General features: G+C 37.2%; 1 protein-coding gene across 2 annotated transcripts in view; it reads left to right on the plus strand.

The window, feature by feature from the left end:
- Positions 1 to 21,880, plus strand: part of CNTN4 (contactin 4) — a 987,359-nt gene that overhangs the window by 788,612 nt on the left and 176,867 nt on the right. For both annotated transcript variants that reach the window (XM_027586928.2, XM_027586926.2), the window contains exon 8: positions 14,765 to 14,962. In XM_027586928.2, coding sequence (XP_027442729.2) covers positions 14,765 to 14,962 — 198 coding nt within the window. The remainder of the gene's footprint in view (positions 1 to 14,764; positions 14,963 to 21,880) is intronic.

Below are 21,880 nucleotides of genomic sequence, written 5' to 3' on the forward strand. Positions count from 1 at the left end.
TTATTTTCATCCATGTAAAGGAGGTGTTTTCTGTGAGTAAGATATGTTTGTATGTGTGATTTTTGACTCTATGGTAATATTAATCTGTCTCTACTGGATGTTGCTTTAAGGCATCTTGAGGTCTTTTGCATACATTATTTAGTCTCATGGTAATGCACAGATTTGGTAAAGTATATCCATTTATAGGATGTTATATTTTATGGGAACAGAGAGGTGAAAAACTATGTTTTAGAACATCTGCCTCTTCATTCAGGGCTCTCCTCTCCCCATCATAGCCACTACTCATTTATGCAGAGGCAGCACCCTACATATTTGTCACATGTGTCTCCAGCACCCACTCTGGTACCCATGGCGGTCATCCCAGATCAGTTATGTCTCCTTTTCCCTCGAGTCTCACTGCATCCTCAAAACCCTAACATATCATTTGGGAGAGCCAATACCAATTAGGTAGAGCTCCCCACTCAAGTTGAAATCTGTTTGCAATCCCTTTCTGATAATGATTACTCACCTTCACTTGGTGTTTTCTTGTTTACAAATCGTTTTCACATATATGGTCTTATTTGGTCATCAGGCTTCTGAGGTAAGGGTTATCCTTTCTTTACATGTGAGAAAATTGAGGCTTAGAGAGATTAAGTGATTTGGCCAAGATCACAAAAGGAGATGGAAGACACCTCCTCGCCTACTGTCTTTCTACTACACTATATGAGAAAAGAGCAGTAGGTAGAAAAACTAAGATCATGGATTCCAAGTGCTGCCCTAATCACTCGCTAACTGCAAACCAAACCAAACCAAACAAAACAAAACCAAGAAAGGTTAATGCCTCCCTAGGTACCTCTCCCTGTTCCTAAAAGGAGAGTGATAGATTATTTCTAGGATACTTTCCAGCTATAATCTGTAATATATGAGTTCTAAATACAACTTTATTTTTTTTAAGATTTTATTTATTTATTTGACAGAGAGAGACACAGCGAGAGAGAGAGCACAAGCAGGGGGAGTGGGAAAGGGAGAAGCAGGCTTCCTGCTGAGCAGGGAGCCCGATGCGGGGCTCGATCCCAAGACCCTGAGCCCAAGGCAGACGTTTGACGACTGAGCCACCCAGGCGCCCCTAGATACAACTTTACTGCTAGGTTTCCCAAGTACAGCATTTGCTTATTACCTATCATACCTCTTTTTATCATTGCTCCCTTCCTCAATTTCTAGAAAGTAAGAGAACAAATTAGTTTTAAGCTATGATTTTGCTACTTATTAGCATAAGTATACTAGCACTATACAAATGGTCAGAAGATTTAATTTTCTGGGTTAGTTTTTGTTTAATGCTAAGTTTTAATAAGTCATTATTCTTTGTGTTCCTCACTTTCCTTTCCTGGAAAATAGATATTGCCTCCTAGAGATGAATCATATGACTAACATAAATGAAAATAATTTCAGAAAAAGGAGTACTATACTAAGATAAGATGTTATTGTAGCTTTATTAATCACAAACCCTGATCTGGTCTGTTAATATAAGTGGATGATTTAGAATGGATCTTTACAGTGAAGTTGAATGAATGTATAGATCATAAAACAATTCTTTTTACAATTTTTGCTGTATCGGGTCACCTGGGTGGCTCAGTCATTAAGCGTCTGCCTTCGGCTCAGGTCATGATCCCAGGGTCCTGGGATCAAGCCCCGCATCGGGCTCCCTGCTCAGCGGGAAGCCTGCTTCTCCCTCTCCCACTCCCCCTGCTTGTGTTCCCTCTCTCGCTGTGTCTCTCTGTCAAATAAATAAAATCTTTAAAATAAAATAAAAAATACAATTTTTGCTTTATCAATAATAACAACAAATATTAACATTGAGTGCTTGTATGTGCTGGATACTGTGCTAATTGTAATTAGGCTCTTTGCTTACAGCATTGCCCTTGATCCTCTCAACTACCTATAAATTGTATTATTATCCCCAATTCTGGAATGAGAAAATTGACTCTTAGATAATTTAAGTAACTTTCTGGGTCTTACAGAAGTGGCAAAACAAGACTTCAGGACCAGAGAGGTATGTCTAACTCCAAATACTAGGGAACATACTTGACAAGTTATAGAAAATACTCTTAAAATACCTTAGGTGAGGGTATTTAATTTAAACACACACAGACACACACACACACACACACACACACACACACACACACACACAGACATCTAGATAAAGAACTGTGATTAGCAAGTGTTATTTTCCTCTGAAAGTTTTTCCTTAAAGCTGCCTTCCCCCACCCACATCTTTGCTGTATTGCCATAAAAGAGATACAAGAGTCATTGGTAAGAATCCACTATTTCTAAGAGTCAGTTTTAAGTGGTAGTGAGTGGGTTGGGAGATTAGTATACAATTATTTTTCAAAGGACATTCGGAGGGGACTTACCAATGATGGTAAGAAGAGAACATTACTAAATGGAAGAAGGGAGGTAGGATAAGCCCCTAAGTAGAAAAAGAAATGACAAGGGTTTACTTTAGTCAAGACACTTGATCATAGAGGACAGAAACTCAGTATCCACTAGGGAATTTTTTTTAATGAACAGATTTATTGATTTTTTAAAAAGCAGATTACATGAAAGACAAGAATGCCCCCTCCAAGTTGATTCTCTCAAGTAACTCAGATACCACCTGCCCTCACTTGCTCTGCCTGTCAGCTCTGAGTCTTAGCTTTATCTTCTCAGACCAGCTTGTCCGTAGCACATTGCACATGGGCAGAAGGCACTTTGCTTTACAGCCCCTGAATCTCCAAAACTGCGGGAAAAAGGCCGCTTTTTGCAGGGATTTGAATTTTAGAAGATTCTGATTGGCTGGTGTGTGTCATCTGACTCTTCTTGAACCAATCACCATGCCTTAGGGAGTGAGGTAATAGGATTGGTCTACCTCAAGACTCATACGAATTCCTATGGCCAGTCCTTAAGGAATGATGATTTGGTACTATGAGAACCAATTGAAGAAGTATTACCAAGAAGAGAAACCTATCTTTTATGGCAAAGCAAATAGTGAAGAAAAACTCAAGGATGATTAATTTTCCTCTGGTTCTGTCTACCACATTTCAAGGCAGAACTTGACCATTACAGTGAATATCTCTTTGTTTTTAAAGGTACAAATAAAAATAAATACTTGTGTTTAGGGAAGGACAGATCTATTTTTAATAGACTACCAGGCCAAATGCTTTTGTTATTGGTTTTAGTCCAACATTGGCAAAATGCAGAGAAGAGGTGGGAAAAAGCATCTTGGATTACAATGAAGACTAGTATTTGCTTGGCAAATTTGATTAAGGGTTAATTTAGGCTCAGAATTTTAAATGTCAGTTGTTTGAATTTTGATCACATCTTTAATTGAGGAGGGTGTAGAATTGTTTAATAATCTGATGAAAAGACTGTATATCAGTGACTTGTGTGGGAGTTGGTGACATTGCTTGAAAACTTGTTCTGTTAGTCATATTACTGCTTGAATCCTTTTAAAAATGTAAATAATTATGGTTTAACTGACATTTTCTACCATTTACTCAAAATTTTTAATCATTCCTGAGAATGCATTTCAGTTCCCACATTATTTTTTTCCTTTCTCCCCAGAAATTGCTAAGCTTAAAGTAATAGGACAGATTTTGATTATGTTGTGACAAAAAACACAAATTCTATTAATGATTTGTGTAGCCCTTTCTTAGAAAATATCTTTAAATGTTGATGTACTAGTGACCTGTATTTCCTGATATTTCAAGATTTAACTGGTTACCTAGTTCCCTGAAATTCTGAACATCTCTTGAGTGCCACGCAGAATTAGGTACTGTAGCGTACAAAAGCAAACAAGATGATGGGGATCCCTGCCACATTCCCCACTGTAGTTATTTCAGCAAAGAGCCTGGCAATGTCAGTCGTGATAACCCCTGCACCCACCTTGTTACTGGCTCAGTTAAGCTGAAAGTGGCCATTGCAATGGCTTCTAGCATAAGAAGAGGAATCTTTGCCGAAGTGCTTGTTTCAATCCTAAATCTAATTCCACTGGTTTTCTCTGTGGTCCTAGAATAGATCACAGGTTTTCCTATGTCTCACTTTCCCTGTCCCTCCAATGGAACTAATCCTTAATCTACTTATTTCCAAAAACTGGTAGAGGCAACAAATGCAATAATGAATACTAGAGTGTTTTGAAGTGTCAAGAATTAAACAAGTTGTGGTTCTGCTCATGTACTTATAAGACAAAGCCTTACTTAAAGGTAGATATGAAAATCTAGCTCACCAAATCCAAGTTTACTTCCTCCTAGAAGTAAATATTGTAGTCCAGGGATTACTGCCCCTTTGAGTAACCACAGTCTGTCCAGGCCGCACAGGTGTCATCTGGTTCCATTGACACATGTCATTTAGCCTGTTGTATTGTGTGGGCCAGCCATCTCTGCATGCCTACCTCTCTGCTTTACTGAGTCTTTCTTTCTCTTAGGTGTTTGGAAGACTGAATTAGTCCTCTTTTTTTTTTCTTTTCTTTTCTTTTTCTTTTTTTTTTTTTTACTGCCATTTTGTAAACTCAGTAAAACTGCATCAGAAAGTCAGGAAAAAAAAGGAAAGATTTTTTTAGAGAGAGGGCTTGGGCATTTTGATTTGAAAAATGTGGGTTCTGATGTTATAGATTTTCTGTCCTCCTCTAATTTCAGTGATTCTGATTTGCAGTCAGTAGTCTGATGGAAGTTTTGTATTCTCTTCTTTACAGGTAACTTCTTTCTCACTAACACTTTTGGCCTGGAGTTCAATAATAAATTGTTACTCTAGGAAACTTGTAACATTTGGAATTCCAATTCAATTCAACTAATATTCACTAAGTTGATTACAGAATGTGAGGGACAAAGCATATGTTCCCCTGCCATATCTATTCTTGTCCACAAGTAATACTCGAATCTGTTATCTGGAGAAGAGACAAGTAATTGAACCATTCTAATATAGGAAAAACAAAATTTTAATATGTGAAATACTGTGTAGTTGCCATGAGGCAGAAAAGAAACACATGCTCATTTGGCAGTTGAGGAGAGACCGTATATATTTTCCAGGAGGGAAAATGGCTCTGCAAAAAAGGTAGTGGTTGAGATAAGCAGAAGTTGGAAGGGCATCCTGAGAAAGAGTGCCTAAGCCTAGGGAGGGAGAATTGAAAAGCATAGAGCACATCAGGGGATCGGTGACGGTTTTTCCACTCTACCTTAAGCAACCCTACTTAGCAGGATAAACATTTCTTAAAATATTTTTCTTTTGTCTTACTTATTGTAAAACTATTCTTGTAAAACTAATATTGTAAAACTATTCTTAAAATAGTTTTGTTGGGAAGGGCAAATCACAAAAAAGCAAAAAAAAAAAGAGCTCCCTGTTTACAGAGGAGACAGGTGGGCAGAGCCTTCCCACAATGCCTTATCTTTGCATTTAAAGGTGAACTTCAGAGGGAATAGATATGTATTGTATGACAAAGTAATCAAAGTAATCAGCCTCTCTGATGTTTTGCAGAGCCTAGCTTGGAAAGTACTTCCCCAGAATATGGACTTATGTGGAGAGAGGAGTAGAAAGCGAAAACTAGATAATTTGAAGTCCTGCTTTGGAAGGACCTGACTACTAGCTTGATGTATTTTATTTGATCCATGTTGCAGTGGAGATCACAGAGGATTTGTGTGGGAAGGAGGAACGTGATCCAAAACTGCTCTTTAAACAAATTAATCTGGCAATGGCACGTGGGTTGGCCTGGAAAGTTGGCAAAATGGCAGGATGTTCTTAGGCCAATGACAGGTAATGGTGAGATGGGCACAGAAGCAAAAAATCCCGTGAAATTCTAATCCACAGGATTTGGATAACTGATTGGATATGCTTTTCCCCAGCAGTAGCTTCCCCCCAACATTCCTAGAGGAAATATGAGGTCAGGCAGAAGACTTTGTTTGAAGGGGACATAAGTATTAAGCTGAAAGAGTTATATCTCATTTTCTTCTGTTCACTTCCCACCCAAGGGAAAGTGGCATTCTCTCTGGAATGGAGCATTCAACTTTGATAGCTCTCTAACTGTTAGGCAGTTTTCACATTGTCTGAAGTATTTTGTACTTGACTGTCAACGGTATCTATCCTTCAAGGAATTAATACCAAATGAGCTGTGGATATTGTATTTGAGGTCTTCCTAAAATACGGTGACACCTTTGATTTCTTTAAATGCCAAATTTTTAACAAATAACTGAAAAAATACCTTTTAATCCCAATGAGCAGTATTTTTTATTTGCCCATCACAGTCCATTCAAGCTGCATCTCTCTGGGTTAGCCTTACCGGTTTGACTGCACTGAGTGGACTGGATCACTGTTGACCACAATCATACAAAGCTCTAATGTTGATTGTGTGTAGTTTCAGTATCACCCCCACCTTCATTCCATTAGCTTGTGTTTATATTCTCCAGTACTATTTTCATGCTAACAAAAGCATGCAACTAAGTGTCAATTCCATTTATTTGTGCTTTCTTCTGTATTCCAAAACAGGTCACAAGCTAAATTGCCTACTGAGCAAGTAGGGATTGGTAGAGACTTTGGCGAAATGGAGACCACCTGCCCTTTTCTAAATGGGAAGCCACTACTCAGTTCTGCCAGTTGTTTCTCTGATGGAATGAGATCACTGTGTTTCAGTCTTTTAAAGCAGTGTTTCTTCAAGTGTGATCTCCAGACCAGCAGCAGCAGCAGCACCTGAAAACTTGTTTCAAATTCAGATTCTTGGTACCCACCCCCACCTTCTGAATCAGAAACCTGGTGTGGGACACAGCATCCTGTGTGGTAACAAAGGCGTCCTGGTGATTCCAAGCTCACTCAAGTTAGAGAATCATTAGTGTAGTGGACGCTGTGCTGTACCTAATTCCTCTTGAAGACTGATAACTGAGAGTTTGAGTTTCAAGAAAATCCCAATATGGAGATGTTTATTTGATCTTTACTGTTTTTAAAGCATGCAAAACCATAAAAGACTCACACGCTTATGCAAACTAAATCCATTCTGTGTGCTATCACTTCCCAGCCTCTACTCAAGAGTCTGAAAGTGCTAACAAAAAGGATGCTGTTCTGTTGAAAAAAATATATGGATTCTTCCCTTAGTGTATGAAAGTTTGCTGATTCAGACCTAGACAATATTTCCCAAACTTTTTTTCTGATATATTTCTGAGAGCAAAGGAGAGTCAGCGTGTCCCCCTGGGAATCTGGGAGCATATCCTGAAGCAATCAGCTACAAGTACATGATTTTGTTGAAGCCTTTCCTTATACATTTAAGATTTGTATGAGTTTATATATATTCCATCATATATTCCTATTTGGCTTATAAGTAAGACAATGTGTTAAATTGCCCTCAAGTTTAATTCCTTAATTTCTGCCTACAAAATTGTAAAGAAAATCTCCACCCCAGAAAAATGCCTAATCTACCCAATAAAATGGAGGCACGAAAACAAGAAGTAACCCATAAAAGGGAGGAGATTGTAAGCTATACACAAGAGCAATATGCATGGTCTGTGTACTTGAGTAGAAAATGTCCCTTTTTCCATCTTACTTCCCATCCCTCCACTGCTCCATGTGAGTGACCAAAGAGCATGTACTAAATAATCATTGACCACACTGAGTGAATAGTCAGGAGGCTTATTTTTAGAAGTGCTTGCCACAGGTTTGCATGGGATTTAGCACTAGGGCTTTTCTAATCCTTGCCACATGTGATCACCATTTCATTTCTCCTAAATCACTTCTACAAAGATGGTAGAGTTTTGACATTACATGCCAGTACCAATTGCTTGGAGGTGACTGCTTGAAGCACTGTATTGACAAGGATCGTGAATCGAGGTGGGGCATAGTCAATTATCTGTGTCAGCCGTGGGTGTAGGAGTGGCTGCTGGTGGTCCAACTGACAGATGCATGCCATCCCTGCTCCACCCAGCACCAATTACTCATGAAAAACAATTTCTGAGCACTGGGAAGTCCTGCTTAATGCTGTAGACTGGTGTAAACCAAGTTCTCTGAGCTACAAAGCATCCATTTTGGGGGTCCTTTCAGCCACAGGCATGATTTCAGCAACCTACCTTGTAAAGGGCCATGGTCATCATTGTAAGTATTCAATGCCCATTGGTTTATGTCATATTTAACTGAGGTACAGTATCTGTCCTATTCCAGCCCTTCAGATTTCGGCTTTTCCCAGACACCTCCCCTCTCCTGTTTCACAAAATGCTGTTGATTGTATGACAGTTCAAATATGACTTTATATGGATCATTGGTGTCTTAATACAATTAGAGGTCTTATCCAGAGGCATTGTCACTCAGAAGCCAGTCTGTCAGCCACTTCCTCTTGAAATAACTCGCAAATCTTTTATACGACAACACACTCTTCTCCTAGGCTCTCCGGCCACCTGTTTAATAATGCACAATCACTAGTGCCTGTTTAGTGCTTAAAGTTTCTGGTACCATTCTTACTTGCTCTGAAATTAATTAGATTTCTCACAATTTATCACATTTCCCTTTCCCTAAGTTCATAGAAAGACAAAATACTTGCCAATCCATTTATAAGCAAAAAAGTAAAAAATAAAAAACAAAAACACAGTCATAAAAGTTGACATCAACATGTTTGATGTTCAGTGTGACAGGGCAGAGCAAGTATTCTTTTTATTATTCCTATTTTTCAGATAAGAAAACTAAGGAATAGCAATTACTTTCTAGCTGATAAGCACTAAAGCCAAGACTCGATCCATGTATTTTGACAACAAATCCAGGCATCTTTGAACTGGGTTATGCCTTCTCTCCCTTTGCCCAGGCAAACTACCAACAGGTTCTAATCCCTGTGTTCACTCCCATTGCTGAGCTGAGCTCAGTGCTTTTGTGCAAGGCTGGTGTTTCGTAAATATTTGGCCAAAAACAAACCAGTAAATGTACTCATCTAACCCATTTTATCTACAGAATCACTTAAGATACATTTTTCACATTTACCTGCTTAGAATCCTATCTCAGTTTAAATTCTACTTCATAACACTGTACAAAAAGTAGAATAGGTATTGATAAAATTATTTAAAAATAAGGAGATTCTCTTGTCTCAAAATAAAAAAATAATTTATCAAAGTAAAAATTGGTTACAACATAAGGACTAGAATTCAGATATCCTGACTTAATTCTACTATCTTTCTTCTACACAACACAACAGAGCTTAATACAAATAACCATAGTGTAGTGTTTGTGTGTGTGTGTGTTTGTGTAATGTTCTAGTTCTGGGGGTGCCTGGCTGGCTCAGTTGGTGGAATGTGTGATTCTTGGTCTCAGGGTTGTGAGTTTGAACCCCACCTTGGGGGTAGAGATTACTCAAAAAATTTTTTTAATTAAAAATGTTCTAGTTCTGATTTTGTCAATAACTAAGTGATTCTTAGCAAGTTACTGAGTATCTTTGGATCCCACTTTCCTCATTTGTTAAATTAGGAGTTGGATTTGATGTTATACATAGAGAATTGTGGAATTTTAATGCTGAAAGATACTTAGAGATCATCTAGTTGTACTCCCTCACTTACAGATGAAGAAATTTACAGATAAGGAAAACTGATCTTTTCTAGCTCCAAAATAAATTCATAGGGGAACATATGGGTTCCTAACAGAATCAGCTCTTCTGAATACTGTGACTACCCACTTACCAAATGTGAGATTGTGATCCATGCATGTAGTTTCTCCAGATTTAAGTTTCCTGCTCTGTAAAATTGACGGGGTCATACTAAGGTTCCTTTCACATTTGAAACTTTGAGGATTAAGAAAGGCATCTTTGAAAACTGACATTTGTCTACCCCTGGGACAGGACTCAGAATGTCATGAAGCATAATATAACTCTAGAAAGAAATTAGCAACAGGAACACGTAAAGAGCATCCATCCAAAGGACTCTGATCACAGGGTGAATTTGCTCAATGAATACTTAAATTTGAAAATTGTTTGATTGATTTCTTATTTGAAAACTAAAAACCTGGCATTCTTTGCTCTTGGCCCAAAGATATGGAAAAAAGAACCAAGTAAGAGTGAAGTTTTATAGTTAATTTCCTATAGATTTGGATGCTACAAGTCAGAAAACCATTACTAGGTCCTTCTTCCTTAACAAATATCACATTAGAACTAGTCTCAGTATTTTTCCATTGGCATCAGAAGCTTCACAATCTATTAAATATTATATTCCAAATATCTGTTTACTGAGTTGTTACAAATTGCCAATGGGACAGAAACTGTCTGTCACTTCCAGAGCAATTAGTGTGTGAAAACTTACCAAAAGAAATCTGTCAAGTTTGAATAAGAATAAATATTGCATGGAAGTCCCTAAGGAAATCAAATGAGTGGGATACGTTCTTGCTCATGGCAGCACATGAGAATTTATTTTGTTTTATTTCCTTGGCTCTATGTTTCAGAATGTTGATAGCGTTTCATGTAACCCAATGGATTAATCTTTTGCTCTGATAAAAATAGGCTTTGGTTCTAAGGGGAAAACTAGAGTATCTGTTGAGTGATAAAACAGTACTGGTTCCTTTCTTTCACATTTTAAGAGCTCTTATTTGCTTCCTGGAGGGAGCACTGGAATGGAAGTATAGCTAAAAGGGCTATTACCTACAGATCTTCCTTGACTTAGGATGGGGTCACATCCCAGTTAATCCATCATAAGTAGACAGTGTGTTTCATACACCTAACCCACCAGCCATCATCACTCAGGCTAGCCTACCTTAAACGGAATCTCACCAGCCCAGGAAAAGATCCAAATTCACATTTTGAAGTATAGTTTCTCCTGAATGCATACTTTCATACCATCATTAAGTTAAAACATCAAAAGTTGGGACCATCTATAGTCTACTTTGCCACTTTTTTGACTCTCCGACCTTATCCTTTCTAGGCTTCAGATTTGTCATATCTTTAAAATAAAGGACAAGTGATCTATTGGATAATTTTTAGCTTTACTGTCCATTTTACCTGCATTGATGTCTCCATTACCATTACATTATCTTTCTCATGCTCTTTCCTCATTGTCCTGGACAAATAAAAATACGATATTTACAGGTAGTGACATTTGCTATGCAGAAAAATAAATTGATATCTTTTATAGAGATGTCCCCCTTTCAGGGGACTCAGCATTTAGCTCAATATGATCTCACCAGTGTACCAGTCAAGACTTTTTGAATGACCTTTGCACTTTAGGACCCAACAGTATTTACAAAGTTCACATGTTCAACTATTAGTTATGATCCTTAGCATAATCCATTTGAGACTGTTTTTGGCAATTGTGGCTTGTTTCTTTTTCTACACCATGGAAAATGGTTATAGTGTTATTATTACATTTGGGGAAGCTTATTACAATTTTAATTCAGCATTTTGTTGCTTTCTATTGTTTAGAGTCACTTAACAATCCTCCCCACACTGAAGCAATAGAGTTGATAATCTTCATATTATACTTAATGTTTCTAGGATGGAAGTCATTGCCATTTGTCCAGGGTTTCCCAACCTAGGTTTTGTGACCTATTAATAGATGTTTTAGAAAAATGGTATGTGTGTAGAGGGGATTGTGGGGAGGGGGAAGATTTTATAATCAAGTGAGTTTGTGTGCTTAAACATAAAATTCTAAAGAATTTGAGGAATCTTGGGATGTTAAAAATCTCTTGCAAGTCCTGAAAGGATAAATTTAAAATTCTGTTACACTTTGTTTAATCTAGGGCTTCTCAAAGTCATTTGATCATGTAACCCTTTTAAATTCGAGATAGGTGGGAAGGAGACAACTTCTATTAACAAAAAAATTAATATTCCAAGGACCACAGTTTAGGAAATGTTGCAGTGTATGCTTAAGGTTGTTTGTATCTTTTGCTAAAGCACTAAGTCACTTACGTCACAAAAGCAGTGAAACCAAAATAATTAACTTATTTTTAAATAGCCAAACAGCGTGTTAATTGGGTATGTTTTTTTACTTTTACTTTTAAAATGATTAACTTATGATTCAGAGTGCTTTCACATAAAAGAATCTTCACTATGGAGACTCTTAACTATAGGAAATAAACTGAGGGTTGTTTAAGGGGAAGTGGGTGGAGGGATGGGGTAACTGGGTGATGGGCATTAAGGAGGGCACATGATGTAATGAGCACTGGGTATTATATAAGACTGATGAATGACTGAACTACCTCTGAAACTAATAATACACTATATGTTAATTAATTGAATTTAAATAAAATTAAATTTTAAAAACAGAATCCTCACTACATACCTGTATCACATTTACTATTATCCCCACTTGGTGGGTTAAAAGTTGAAAGTGAGGGCGCCTGGGTGGCTCAGTTGGTTAAGCGACTGCCTTCGGCTCAGGTCATGATTCTGGAGTCCGGGATCGAGTCCCGCATCGGGCTCCCTGCTCAGCGGGGAGTCTGCTTCTCCCTCTGACCCTCTTCCCTCTCGTGCTCTCTGTCTCTCATTCTCTCTCTCTCTCAAATAAATAAATAAAATCTTTAAAAAATAAATAAAAAGTTGAAAGTGAGAATGTTTAAATGGCTTTACTTATGTAATACAGGTTTGAATTTTGGTCTTTTTTTTTTTTTTTAACTCCAATTAGAAAAATAACAAAGTAGATGTCTTTTTTTTTTTCTGATATCCATGGTCCATACAACTTTCTAGTTGCCTTGTCCCACAGGATTCAGAGGTTGCTATCACTGGCCACTAGCAACAATCTTGAAAAATGTCTTTAGAGAAAGAAAATACATTTTCATGTATTTGATTACAACTTTCCTTGGAGAGGTGTGGGTCGATTAATATTGTGCTGCTAAATTACTTTATAGCTTCTACCTTGTGATTTTGGAGATGCTAATTTATACTTAAAACTCTCCTATAGCTAATTAGGGGATAGGCAGTGTTCTCATTGTTTATGTGAGAAAATTGAGATGCTCAGAGATTACTTGGTTTGCCCAAAACTCACACACAATATTGACTAAATAGTACACTGTACTGTGCTGTTTGCCCTGTTGTTCATTAAAACCTCCTGTTTTTTATGGAAAAACTATCATGCCAATTGAACTTCCCCACAACCTATTATAGGGTCTTTCCTCCCCCAGATTTTAGTTTCTTGAGGAAGTGACTAGCTTGCTGAGAAACACTTGCTTATTTATACTGAGTATCCTCTTGACATCAGCATGGGGTTACTTGTAATTACAGGCACATGTATAAATAAAATGATTAACTATTCTCATATAAACATAATTATATCTCTCTAAAATAATACATGCGGAAATGCTATAATCCAGGGATAAAGGGAAAACAATCTGCATGACCCCTCCTATGTATGTAAACAGTGGATTATTAAGGTAGACTATGTTTCCTGTTGCACATTTGGTTATTGAGGTCAATTACATTTAGGACTTATCTAAGTATTAAACAACAAAAGTGTCTTTTACAACAATCAGTGTTCTCAATAAAAAGCTGATTTCTTTGTGACATTTTCCAAGGACATTGCATACATTTGAACTTTTGCCCAGGATTCTATTAAAGAGAGATGTGTAAGAATTCAGCTAACTGGTTCTGAAACCAGAGTCTTCTTTTGCATCTAGCAGCTCCCCCTCGTCCACCGAAGTAACTTTTGAAGATAAAATGGGGCACATTAACTAATCAGTGCCAGTGGCTAGTCTATCACTTCTCCAGCTTTGGACAAATCTGGAGATCACACTTTAAAGGGGAGGAATCATGGAATGCCTGGAGCTGAAGAAGTTTGATTTCCTTGGGGCACTGTAGTTTGCTGCAGCAAAGCATTTAAGCTCACTGTGTTTAGGACTCTTCTCTGAAATTGAAAGCATGGGATCCCATGTTCATTCACAAAGCATTTATTTACCTAATTCTTCAGAAAAATTAGAACTTGGAAACAGACGTTTTCGGGTATGGCTGCCAATCACACTTGTCCCACTGGCACCCTGGGATGAATAAGTATTTACAAAAAAGTTGCTCTTAGACTGCTATTTCACACTCCCTTATGAATATGATAAATTTTTCAGCCAATGTTTTTAAATACACATTTACATTTGGGACCAGTCAACCAGTCAGTCAGTGTGTGTTTAGCAAGTATTTGCTGCAATACTAAACCACCATCTCACTCAAATAATGGTTCAACCTCACAAGTAAGAAAAGAGTCAGAATTAGCATTGATAGAGGCTTTGGGAGAAGAATAAATTGAGACTCAGGAATTATTCTGTCCCTCAGTAGGGCTAAGAGTTGGAATTAGTTACTTTGTTGCTCTGTGCCAAAGTTTCTCAGTTAATAGAAAACTGTAAAATGCATTGAAAACCACAAAGTGCTATGCAAGTATGTGGCACTGTGATGCACTATAGTGATTATTATCTATAAAATGAAAGAAGTTATCTAAATAGTTTTTCAGGGTGGCTTCCAGCCTTACTATATCAAAATTATAGACTCTCTGGGTCTGTAATTTGAGCACTAGCTCAGTAAGTATTGCATAGTACTTGGCACATGCTTAGTAAACTATAAATGCTTATTCCCTTGACTTAAAGAGGTTGGACTTCTTTTAATCAACTATCAGTGTATCTTTTAGTTCTCTTGAAATAAAAATCTTCTTGACTGACAGTACGAGTACTGGTAAAATGCTAAAGAGATTATGATTACTCCCTATTTATATTTAATAGCAGGTTGAAAAAGGATCATTGGGCAACAGTGTGAATTTCTAACTTGACCAATTCTTTCATGAATACAGTAGCGTTCCAATGCCAGAAGACATATTTGTAATGGTGATTTCTTTGCTTTCAGAGCTGAGCTATGCCTGGATCTTCAATGAATACCCTTCCTATCAGGATAACCGCCGCTTCGTTTCTCAAGAGACTGGGAATCTATATATTGCCAAAGTAGAAAAGTCTGATGTTGGGAATTATACCTGCGTGGTTACAAATACAGTGACAAATCACAAGGTCCTGGGGCCACCCACACCCCTAATACTGAGAAATGATGGTGAGTTTCCTAAGGGTTTTTGTTAATTCTGTTTTTTGTGGTCCCGTGTTGCATGTGAAAAATTGTTACATTATTGGCACACAAACCCTGATAGCCTAAATTAAATGTAAGAAAAGTTCAGTACTTTTTACATTTGGTACCTATATTTTCTCCATTTGTGTAAGAAATAAACCCATGAATCCATTTTGGAAAACTAATTAGAAGTTTAATTGCTAATCTCAACAGGAATGGAATGTGGATTTAGGTAAGTATAAATAACAAAGGAATCTATTTCTTGTTCTTTTTCACTTAAAATGTGTACACAGGCAGGATGAAGTGGAAGGTTGAACACCTAGGTCATTAATCAATTCTATGGAATTTAGTATTCAGTGTCCAGAAAGAAATTTTAAATTATTCAAATAACTTCTGGATTAATGATACTAATGACCTAGTTCACACCACAGTGAAACACAGGAATATCAATGCTTACTTGAGAAATAAGTTTTAATTTCCAACAATCTTGTAAAAAATATTTCAAGAAATAGATGAATTTCACCTTAATTATCTAGATAGATGGCATAACAGTGTATGGTAATTCACCATGTGCTTTTCAAAGATAATCCTATTGAGTTGTATACCAAAATCTAGTACCACTATACCTTTTCTCCACTCTGAGTATTTATATGTATTCTCTTCCCTCTTCTTTAAATGCTTTTCCTTCTCTGAGTCTCAGCCTTTCATTTGACTGACTTATACTGGTCCCTTCCTTTTCTTCAAGTATATCACTTTCTCCAGGAAGTCATCTCTGCCTGACCCCCCTCTCCACTATTCTGCATCAGATGCCTTCTCTATAAAGTCCAATAAAGCCTATTACTATCCCCCAAGAACTCTTCATTCTGTATTACAGTTACCAGTGTGAAACCTGTCTCCCTAACTATAAACTTGCTGTTTAGAAACACATGCACTGCCTTAATCACTAGTATATCTCCAGCACTTAATGCAATAACTGAAACATAGATGCTTCTTAATAAATATTTATTGAGTAAAAGAAAACAAAGGCATAATTAAGTCTTTTAAGAATGGCCAACATGAGGGGGTGGGGGGCTGGGTTAGCCTGGTGATGGGTATTAAAGAGGGCACATTCTGCGTGGAGCACTGGGTGTTATGCACAAACAATGAATCATGGAACACTACATCAAAAACTAATGATGTAATGTATGGTGACTAACATAACAATAAAAAATTAAAAAAAAAAGAATGGCCAACATGATTTAAGCAGTCATGGGTTACATGTTTCTGTTCTTTCTGAATTCCTTTCCCATCAAGTGCACATTGGAACCTTCCATTATGAACAGGAATTACTAGACTCATTACACAGGTGAGGAAACTGTCAGACAAGAACATTAATAACAAGCATTTACTAGGAGCTTGCTATTTGCTGGGGCTCAGAATTTCACCAGAATTATTTCATTCAAACCTCAAGCAACTGTATGAGGAATATCCTCTTTTATTTTTTATAGACGAATGAACTGGGGCTCAGACATGTTAAATAACAAATCCCAAAGCCACACAGCTAGCTAAAAACTAATGGCTCCAAGATTCACACTTGGCTCCCATGTCCTATTGACTCCAGAGTCTAATATCTTACTTAACTCCTCACTCACTACATTTCATTTCATTACACGATGCCACCTCTTATCTGAATTTATACAAGAAAAACTTGACAAATTGGCAAATTCAAGCCTGGAACTCAGATTTCTCTCCAAATATGTCCCTCTTCCCTTCTGTACTGAAGGGACTTTGTACCCAAGTGGGACTGTGAATCTGAACCTCCCAGAACGGGGTATTTGCGGACAAACCAGCTCTGCAAAGAGGGTCTGAGCATCCTTACAACATGCACAATACTATGCAATTTTTTAGCAGATAATGTAGATTTAGATTATTCCTTTATTTATTCCTGCATTTCACATGTATTTGTTTTGTACTTACTGTGTGACAGACACTACTCTGGTGCCCGTGGACAAGAACATTAGGGACCTGTCACATTGCACTTATATTCTCCAGGAGAACCCTGGTAAAAACAAACATAAACAAAAACAAAAAAATACGTGGCATGCTCAGGAAGAAAAGAGCATGTGAGCATGGTTGGAGCACAGTGAGCAGAGTGAGGGTGTTTTGAGTTGAGGTTGGAAAGGAATCAGCAGCCAGATCATGTAGACCAGGGAGAAGAGACTGGATTTTATCTCCAGTTCAACGAGAAGCCCTAAGAGGATTTTATTCAAGAGAGTGATGTGTGTTTTTTTTAAAAAGTTGGCTTAGCTACTGTGCAGAAATGGACTTCAAACAAGTGAGAGTGGACACTGGCTGTCCACCTGAAAGACTATAAAGAATTATTGGCAATAATTCAGTTGGGAAACGGTGGCAACTTGAACTAGGGAGTAGCAGCAGATAATAGAGAAGTGGATAGATTGAGGATACAGTCTGCAGATAAAGCTGTCAGGACTGGCTGAGGCACTGGATGTGGGAGGCGTTGGAAGAGAATGTCAGGGATGACACATAGGTTTCTGGTGTCACAACTGGGTTTATGGGAATGCCGTTTACTGAAATGGTTTTACTGAGCAGGTTTATAAGGGAAAATCCAAAGTATTATTTTAGTCATTATTTGTAAAGCCAAAAGCATGACTTCTCTCTTGGCAAGAGAAAAAATTATTTGTTTTGCACTTCTTGTCCCATCTCTCTATCATAATACTCCTCTGATATATTCACATGCTTATCAGCTTGCCTTCTTCCCCCACCTTGCTGAAATTGTGATCAAGCACAGATCATCAGTTCATCCAGCTTTGTTCTAGGGAGCAGCACAGTGCTTGCCAGATGACATGTGTTAAATTAATATGTTGGAATAAGCTGAATTATATTAAATAAAACTGAAAATTTTATCAGTTTAAAGAAAAAAGTAGGCAAAGGACCATTTTGTTTTGTTTTTTTTCCAAAAGCTATTGATGCTATCTCTCCAGACCTAAGGATGAAGAACCTTTTTCAAAAGATGGGCTCCACTGGCGTTGTGTACAGAATTATTTAAAAATAAATCCCTGTGACCTCTGCTTATAATGCACTTATGCCAAAATGTCTGTTCAGTGGTGTTATTATCCATTCAGGTGTGTCAAATCACAAATGTAATGAAATATTGATGAAGTGCTAAGACACAGCCCAGGAGACACATTGCACAGAGTTGCTAGAAGAAACAAAAAATCAGGAACACAAGAACTCCAGAATTACCACGGACACCTCAAGTTGCCAGCAACTTTGTCTCTTGCTTAGCTTTTAGATATAGCTTGACTTGTCTAGTATATCTTCATCAAGATGACAAATGTTTTTTACTAGAATATTTTATCACAAAATTAGCAGAATAAGGATCTCATTCTTCAGCAATTAATGCCCATTCATTCTTAATTTCCATGAGAGTTGCATGGTGAAAATTCATAATATGTCTTTCCCATTTAGGCTGGAGTATATAAAATGGATACTTGAACTATATTACTAAGGACAAAATAGGTTATTTAATTAGCTCTTGTCTGGAAATAAGAGAAAAGGGGAAATATAAATCAAGAAGAGATTGCAAAATAAAGATGACATTCTTGTTAAGGTCTATTCTATGAAAATGAAATCAATAAATTATCATTCTGCATGATCTTGTATTTAGCGACAATATATTAAACTGATAAATACTAGGTTGTATAGAACTTGTACAATCATTTTGTTAACTGAAGCACTCTCAAAATTTCGCATCCTCCTTCTGCCTCCGAAATGTGAATAAACAAGGCAACCGAGTCTGTTGCCTGAAGTGAACTAATTACCATGGCTGGTCATTTTCCCTGCAAAGTGCAGATGTAGTTTAAAGAACTAGATGTCCTCAATATTCAGCTTATTCCCTTGAAGTTCCAGCTAAGCAGTTCTGGACTGTGATTCATTGTTTCCAGCCTGAAAGGTTACAGTGAGTCATAAAGAGTGAACAGTGACGGTTGACTCAAGTCCTGATAGACATCAAATGTGATGTGTCCCATGTTTATCCTACTGACCCTATTGAACCCTTGCCCCCAGCTCACCATGGTTCAGCAAGACTTTGCTGTTTATGTTCCCTTCCCACCCCCACACTCTTCACATGCTTACCCCTTCCTGTGGCTCAGATCATTACTGAAATGTTCAGCAGGATGGTTTGAGGTAAGCCCTGAGGACTCTGAAACCAGGTCCCCAGGGTGAAATTCGGTTGTACCACTTACTAGCTGTGTACCTTGGGACATCAGTTTAGCCTCATTTCATTCTGTTTTCTCATCAGTCAAGTGAAGATGATGGAACCTAGCTCAGAGGCTTATCTTCTGGGTTAAATTACAAATAGAGTGCTTTGATCAGTGACAAAATAAAATGCAACACCAGTAACCTCCTTACCTAGATATACTCAACAAATTATATTTTTTAAAAAAAGATTACATAGGCAATAGATAGTATTATCCTTGTTTTGTAAAGTGTTATGTGGATGATGACAGAGAAAGCTGGAAATACTACTCTCCAAAATGTTCACAGTGTTAAACTTTGAAGTGTTTAACTTTCAGTGGTAAAATGTTCAATTATTTTTTTTTCCTCTTTGCTTTGTTGTATGTTTTCATTTTTTCTACAATGATTAGAGATATTTTGAGTTTTTAGGAATATATTTGGTAAAAGGGTTATTTCCAGATGATTGGCCCTATAAGGCCTTAGAGATTATCCAACTTTTTATCTTTATTCTTTGGGAAAGGAGAGAATTGAAGGCCAGGGGAGTAAGGTGAGGAAGAATCAGGGTCAAATTTCCAGTGTTCCGTCCCCATGCTACTTAACTGAGTTTCATCAATGCTGTTTGGGGCTGTAGATTAACAGATTTGCCTTGTTTCTTTTCTGCTATGATTTTTAAAAATTTTTTGTATTGATAGTTCTCCTAAATAACTGTGTGTTGCTATGTAGTGAGTAGGAAGTATAAAATTGAGTTATTAGACAAATGTGAGAGAATTTTATATCAGAGTTTATCTAGATATTTTGAAATCTGCTTTGGAAAATTAATATAACTTGTTATGTGGGAAAGTGCACCTGTTGCTTAGGTACCATGAAGAAAAAAGACTTAATTGAGAAAAGTATATCATAATTATTTTTATGACAGCTACTAAAGTAGTCTCTGGATCAATATTAGCCAACTGCTGGTTATTAATGATGATGAGCTTGCTCTATTATGAGGTTCCTACACAGATTTCAAAGAATTGTCCCTAAATTTCTATAAACAGAGGTAATAGATTACACATAGAGCATTAAGTACAAGAGAAATCATAGATTTAGATGATAGTTATAATGGCTATTTCTACTGTATTTAATCACTATCCCTGACTTCCTGTAAAATGGCTAATGAAGAGAAGAATTAGCAGAGATTAGTACAATCTTGGGAAAATGAGGTCATGTCCATGAGGATGTTTATGTACATTACATACACAGGTATATAATTGAGCAAGAGTTATTATATGACCTTTGCCTTTTTTCTCTGTTTTCCTTGAGGCTGGCTGGGGATTAGTTTGGCAGTTCTTTGTCTTGCTTATTAGAACCAAGACAAATTTTAAGTAGTTTACAGCCAGTGTCTGCCTGATGGGTCCATGCTTTGTATAGTGGATGTTAAATATTTTTGAATATTATCCCCAATTAGAACTCTAATTACAAGAAATACTAAGGAACGGGGGGGGATGGTATTTATCCTCTCTGTGTTTCAAAATCTCTCTCTCTCTCTCTCCCCTTCTCTTGGATATACATTTATAAACATAGATGTGGGTTATGTTGTATAAATGTATATATGTTTATATACACTAGATATATTGTCTTTGGAAATTAAAATGTAAACTTAAATATTTAAAATTATGTTCTCATATATAACCAAAATAACTGGAGATATTTTTCTAAGTTCTCACTCATTTTTCTCAGCCTAATTTTATATAGCCATGAAAATGCTGAGCATGGTGAGCACTGAAGCATTTAACATTCTCCCCTGAAATTAGCGTTAACCCAGTGGACAAGAGACTAGCTGATAACCTCAGCTTCCTGCAGTTTCAGAGCAAGGAGGACAGAACGAGATGTGCTGGACATAAGGTTGAGAATGTCGCTGATCGGTGCCAGCCAGCTTTGTCTTTTTTTGCTGTAGCCTCACCTGGGATGCAGTGAAAGGGGGACAGAACTAAAAGTCAAGAAGAAAAGAAGTCATGAAATCTGGGCTGCAGTCTCAGATCTACCACTAATTCACATGACAAAAATCATGCCATTTCTTTGGTCCTCAATTTTCTTAGCTATTAAAATGTGTGATTTGTAACAAGTCATATCTGAGTTTAAATTTAGTTATCCTCTAGGATTCTAGTCACAACTCTTCTATACTACTTTACTCCAATCCCAGTATTCACACAGGCCAGGTAATATCTGATGCTAATCAACAGATGCTATTCATTGGCTCGGATTTCCTCCCAATGCTAGCACATTTGTGTCCTAGCACAAAAGTAGGTGCATGCACTCTTTCTGACCAAAATGGTCATTTGTGAGACTTCGCCTCTGTTGACCATTAGTGGCTCAGAAGACTACATTCCCCTTAAGGTTCCAAATTTAAGACCAAAGACTAAAAAATGGAAAGGATAAAACTAGAATATTGTAGGATATTTTACAATATAGATGCACTATAATGTATCCTCCATTATGATATGTCATCTGTTCGTAGTAAACTTTTTAATACTGCCCCAAGCTGGATTAGAACCTCAAGTGAACATTAACAACCACTATTTGTCTTCATAAACAAAGCAGCTTGATTTCTTAGCCACTTAATTAACCTTGTGGGATCAGATCAAAAACTCATTCATTAAGAAGATCTTTTTTGATTGTAAACTTGACCTA

The sequence above is a fragment of the Zalophus californianus genome, chromosome 1 (assembly GCF_009762305.2).
Source record: "Zalophus californianus isolate mZalCal1 chromosome 1, mZalCal1.pri.v2, whole genome shotgun sequence".
NCBI classification, from domain to species: domain Eukaryota; kingdom Metazoa; phylum Chordata; class Mammalia; order Carnivora; family Otariidae; genus Zalophus; species Zalophus californianus.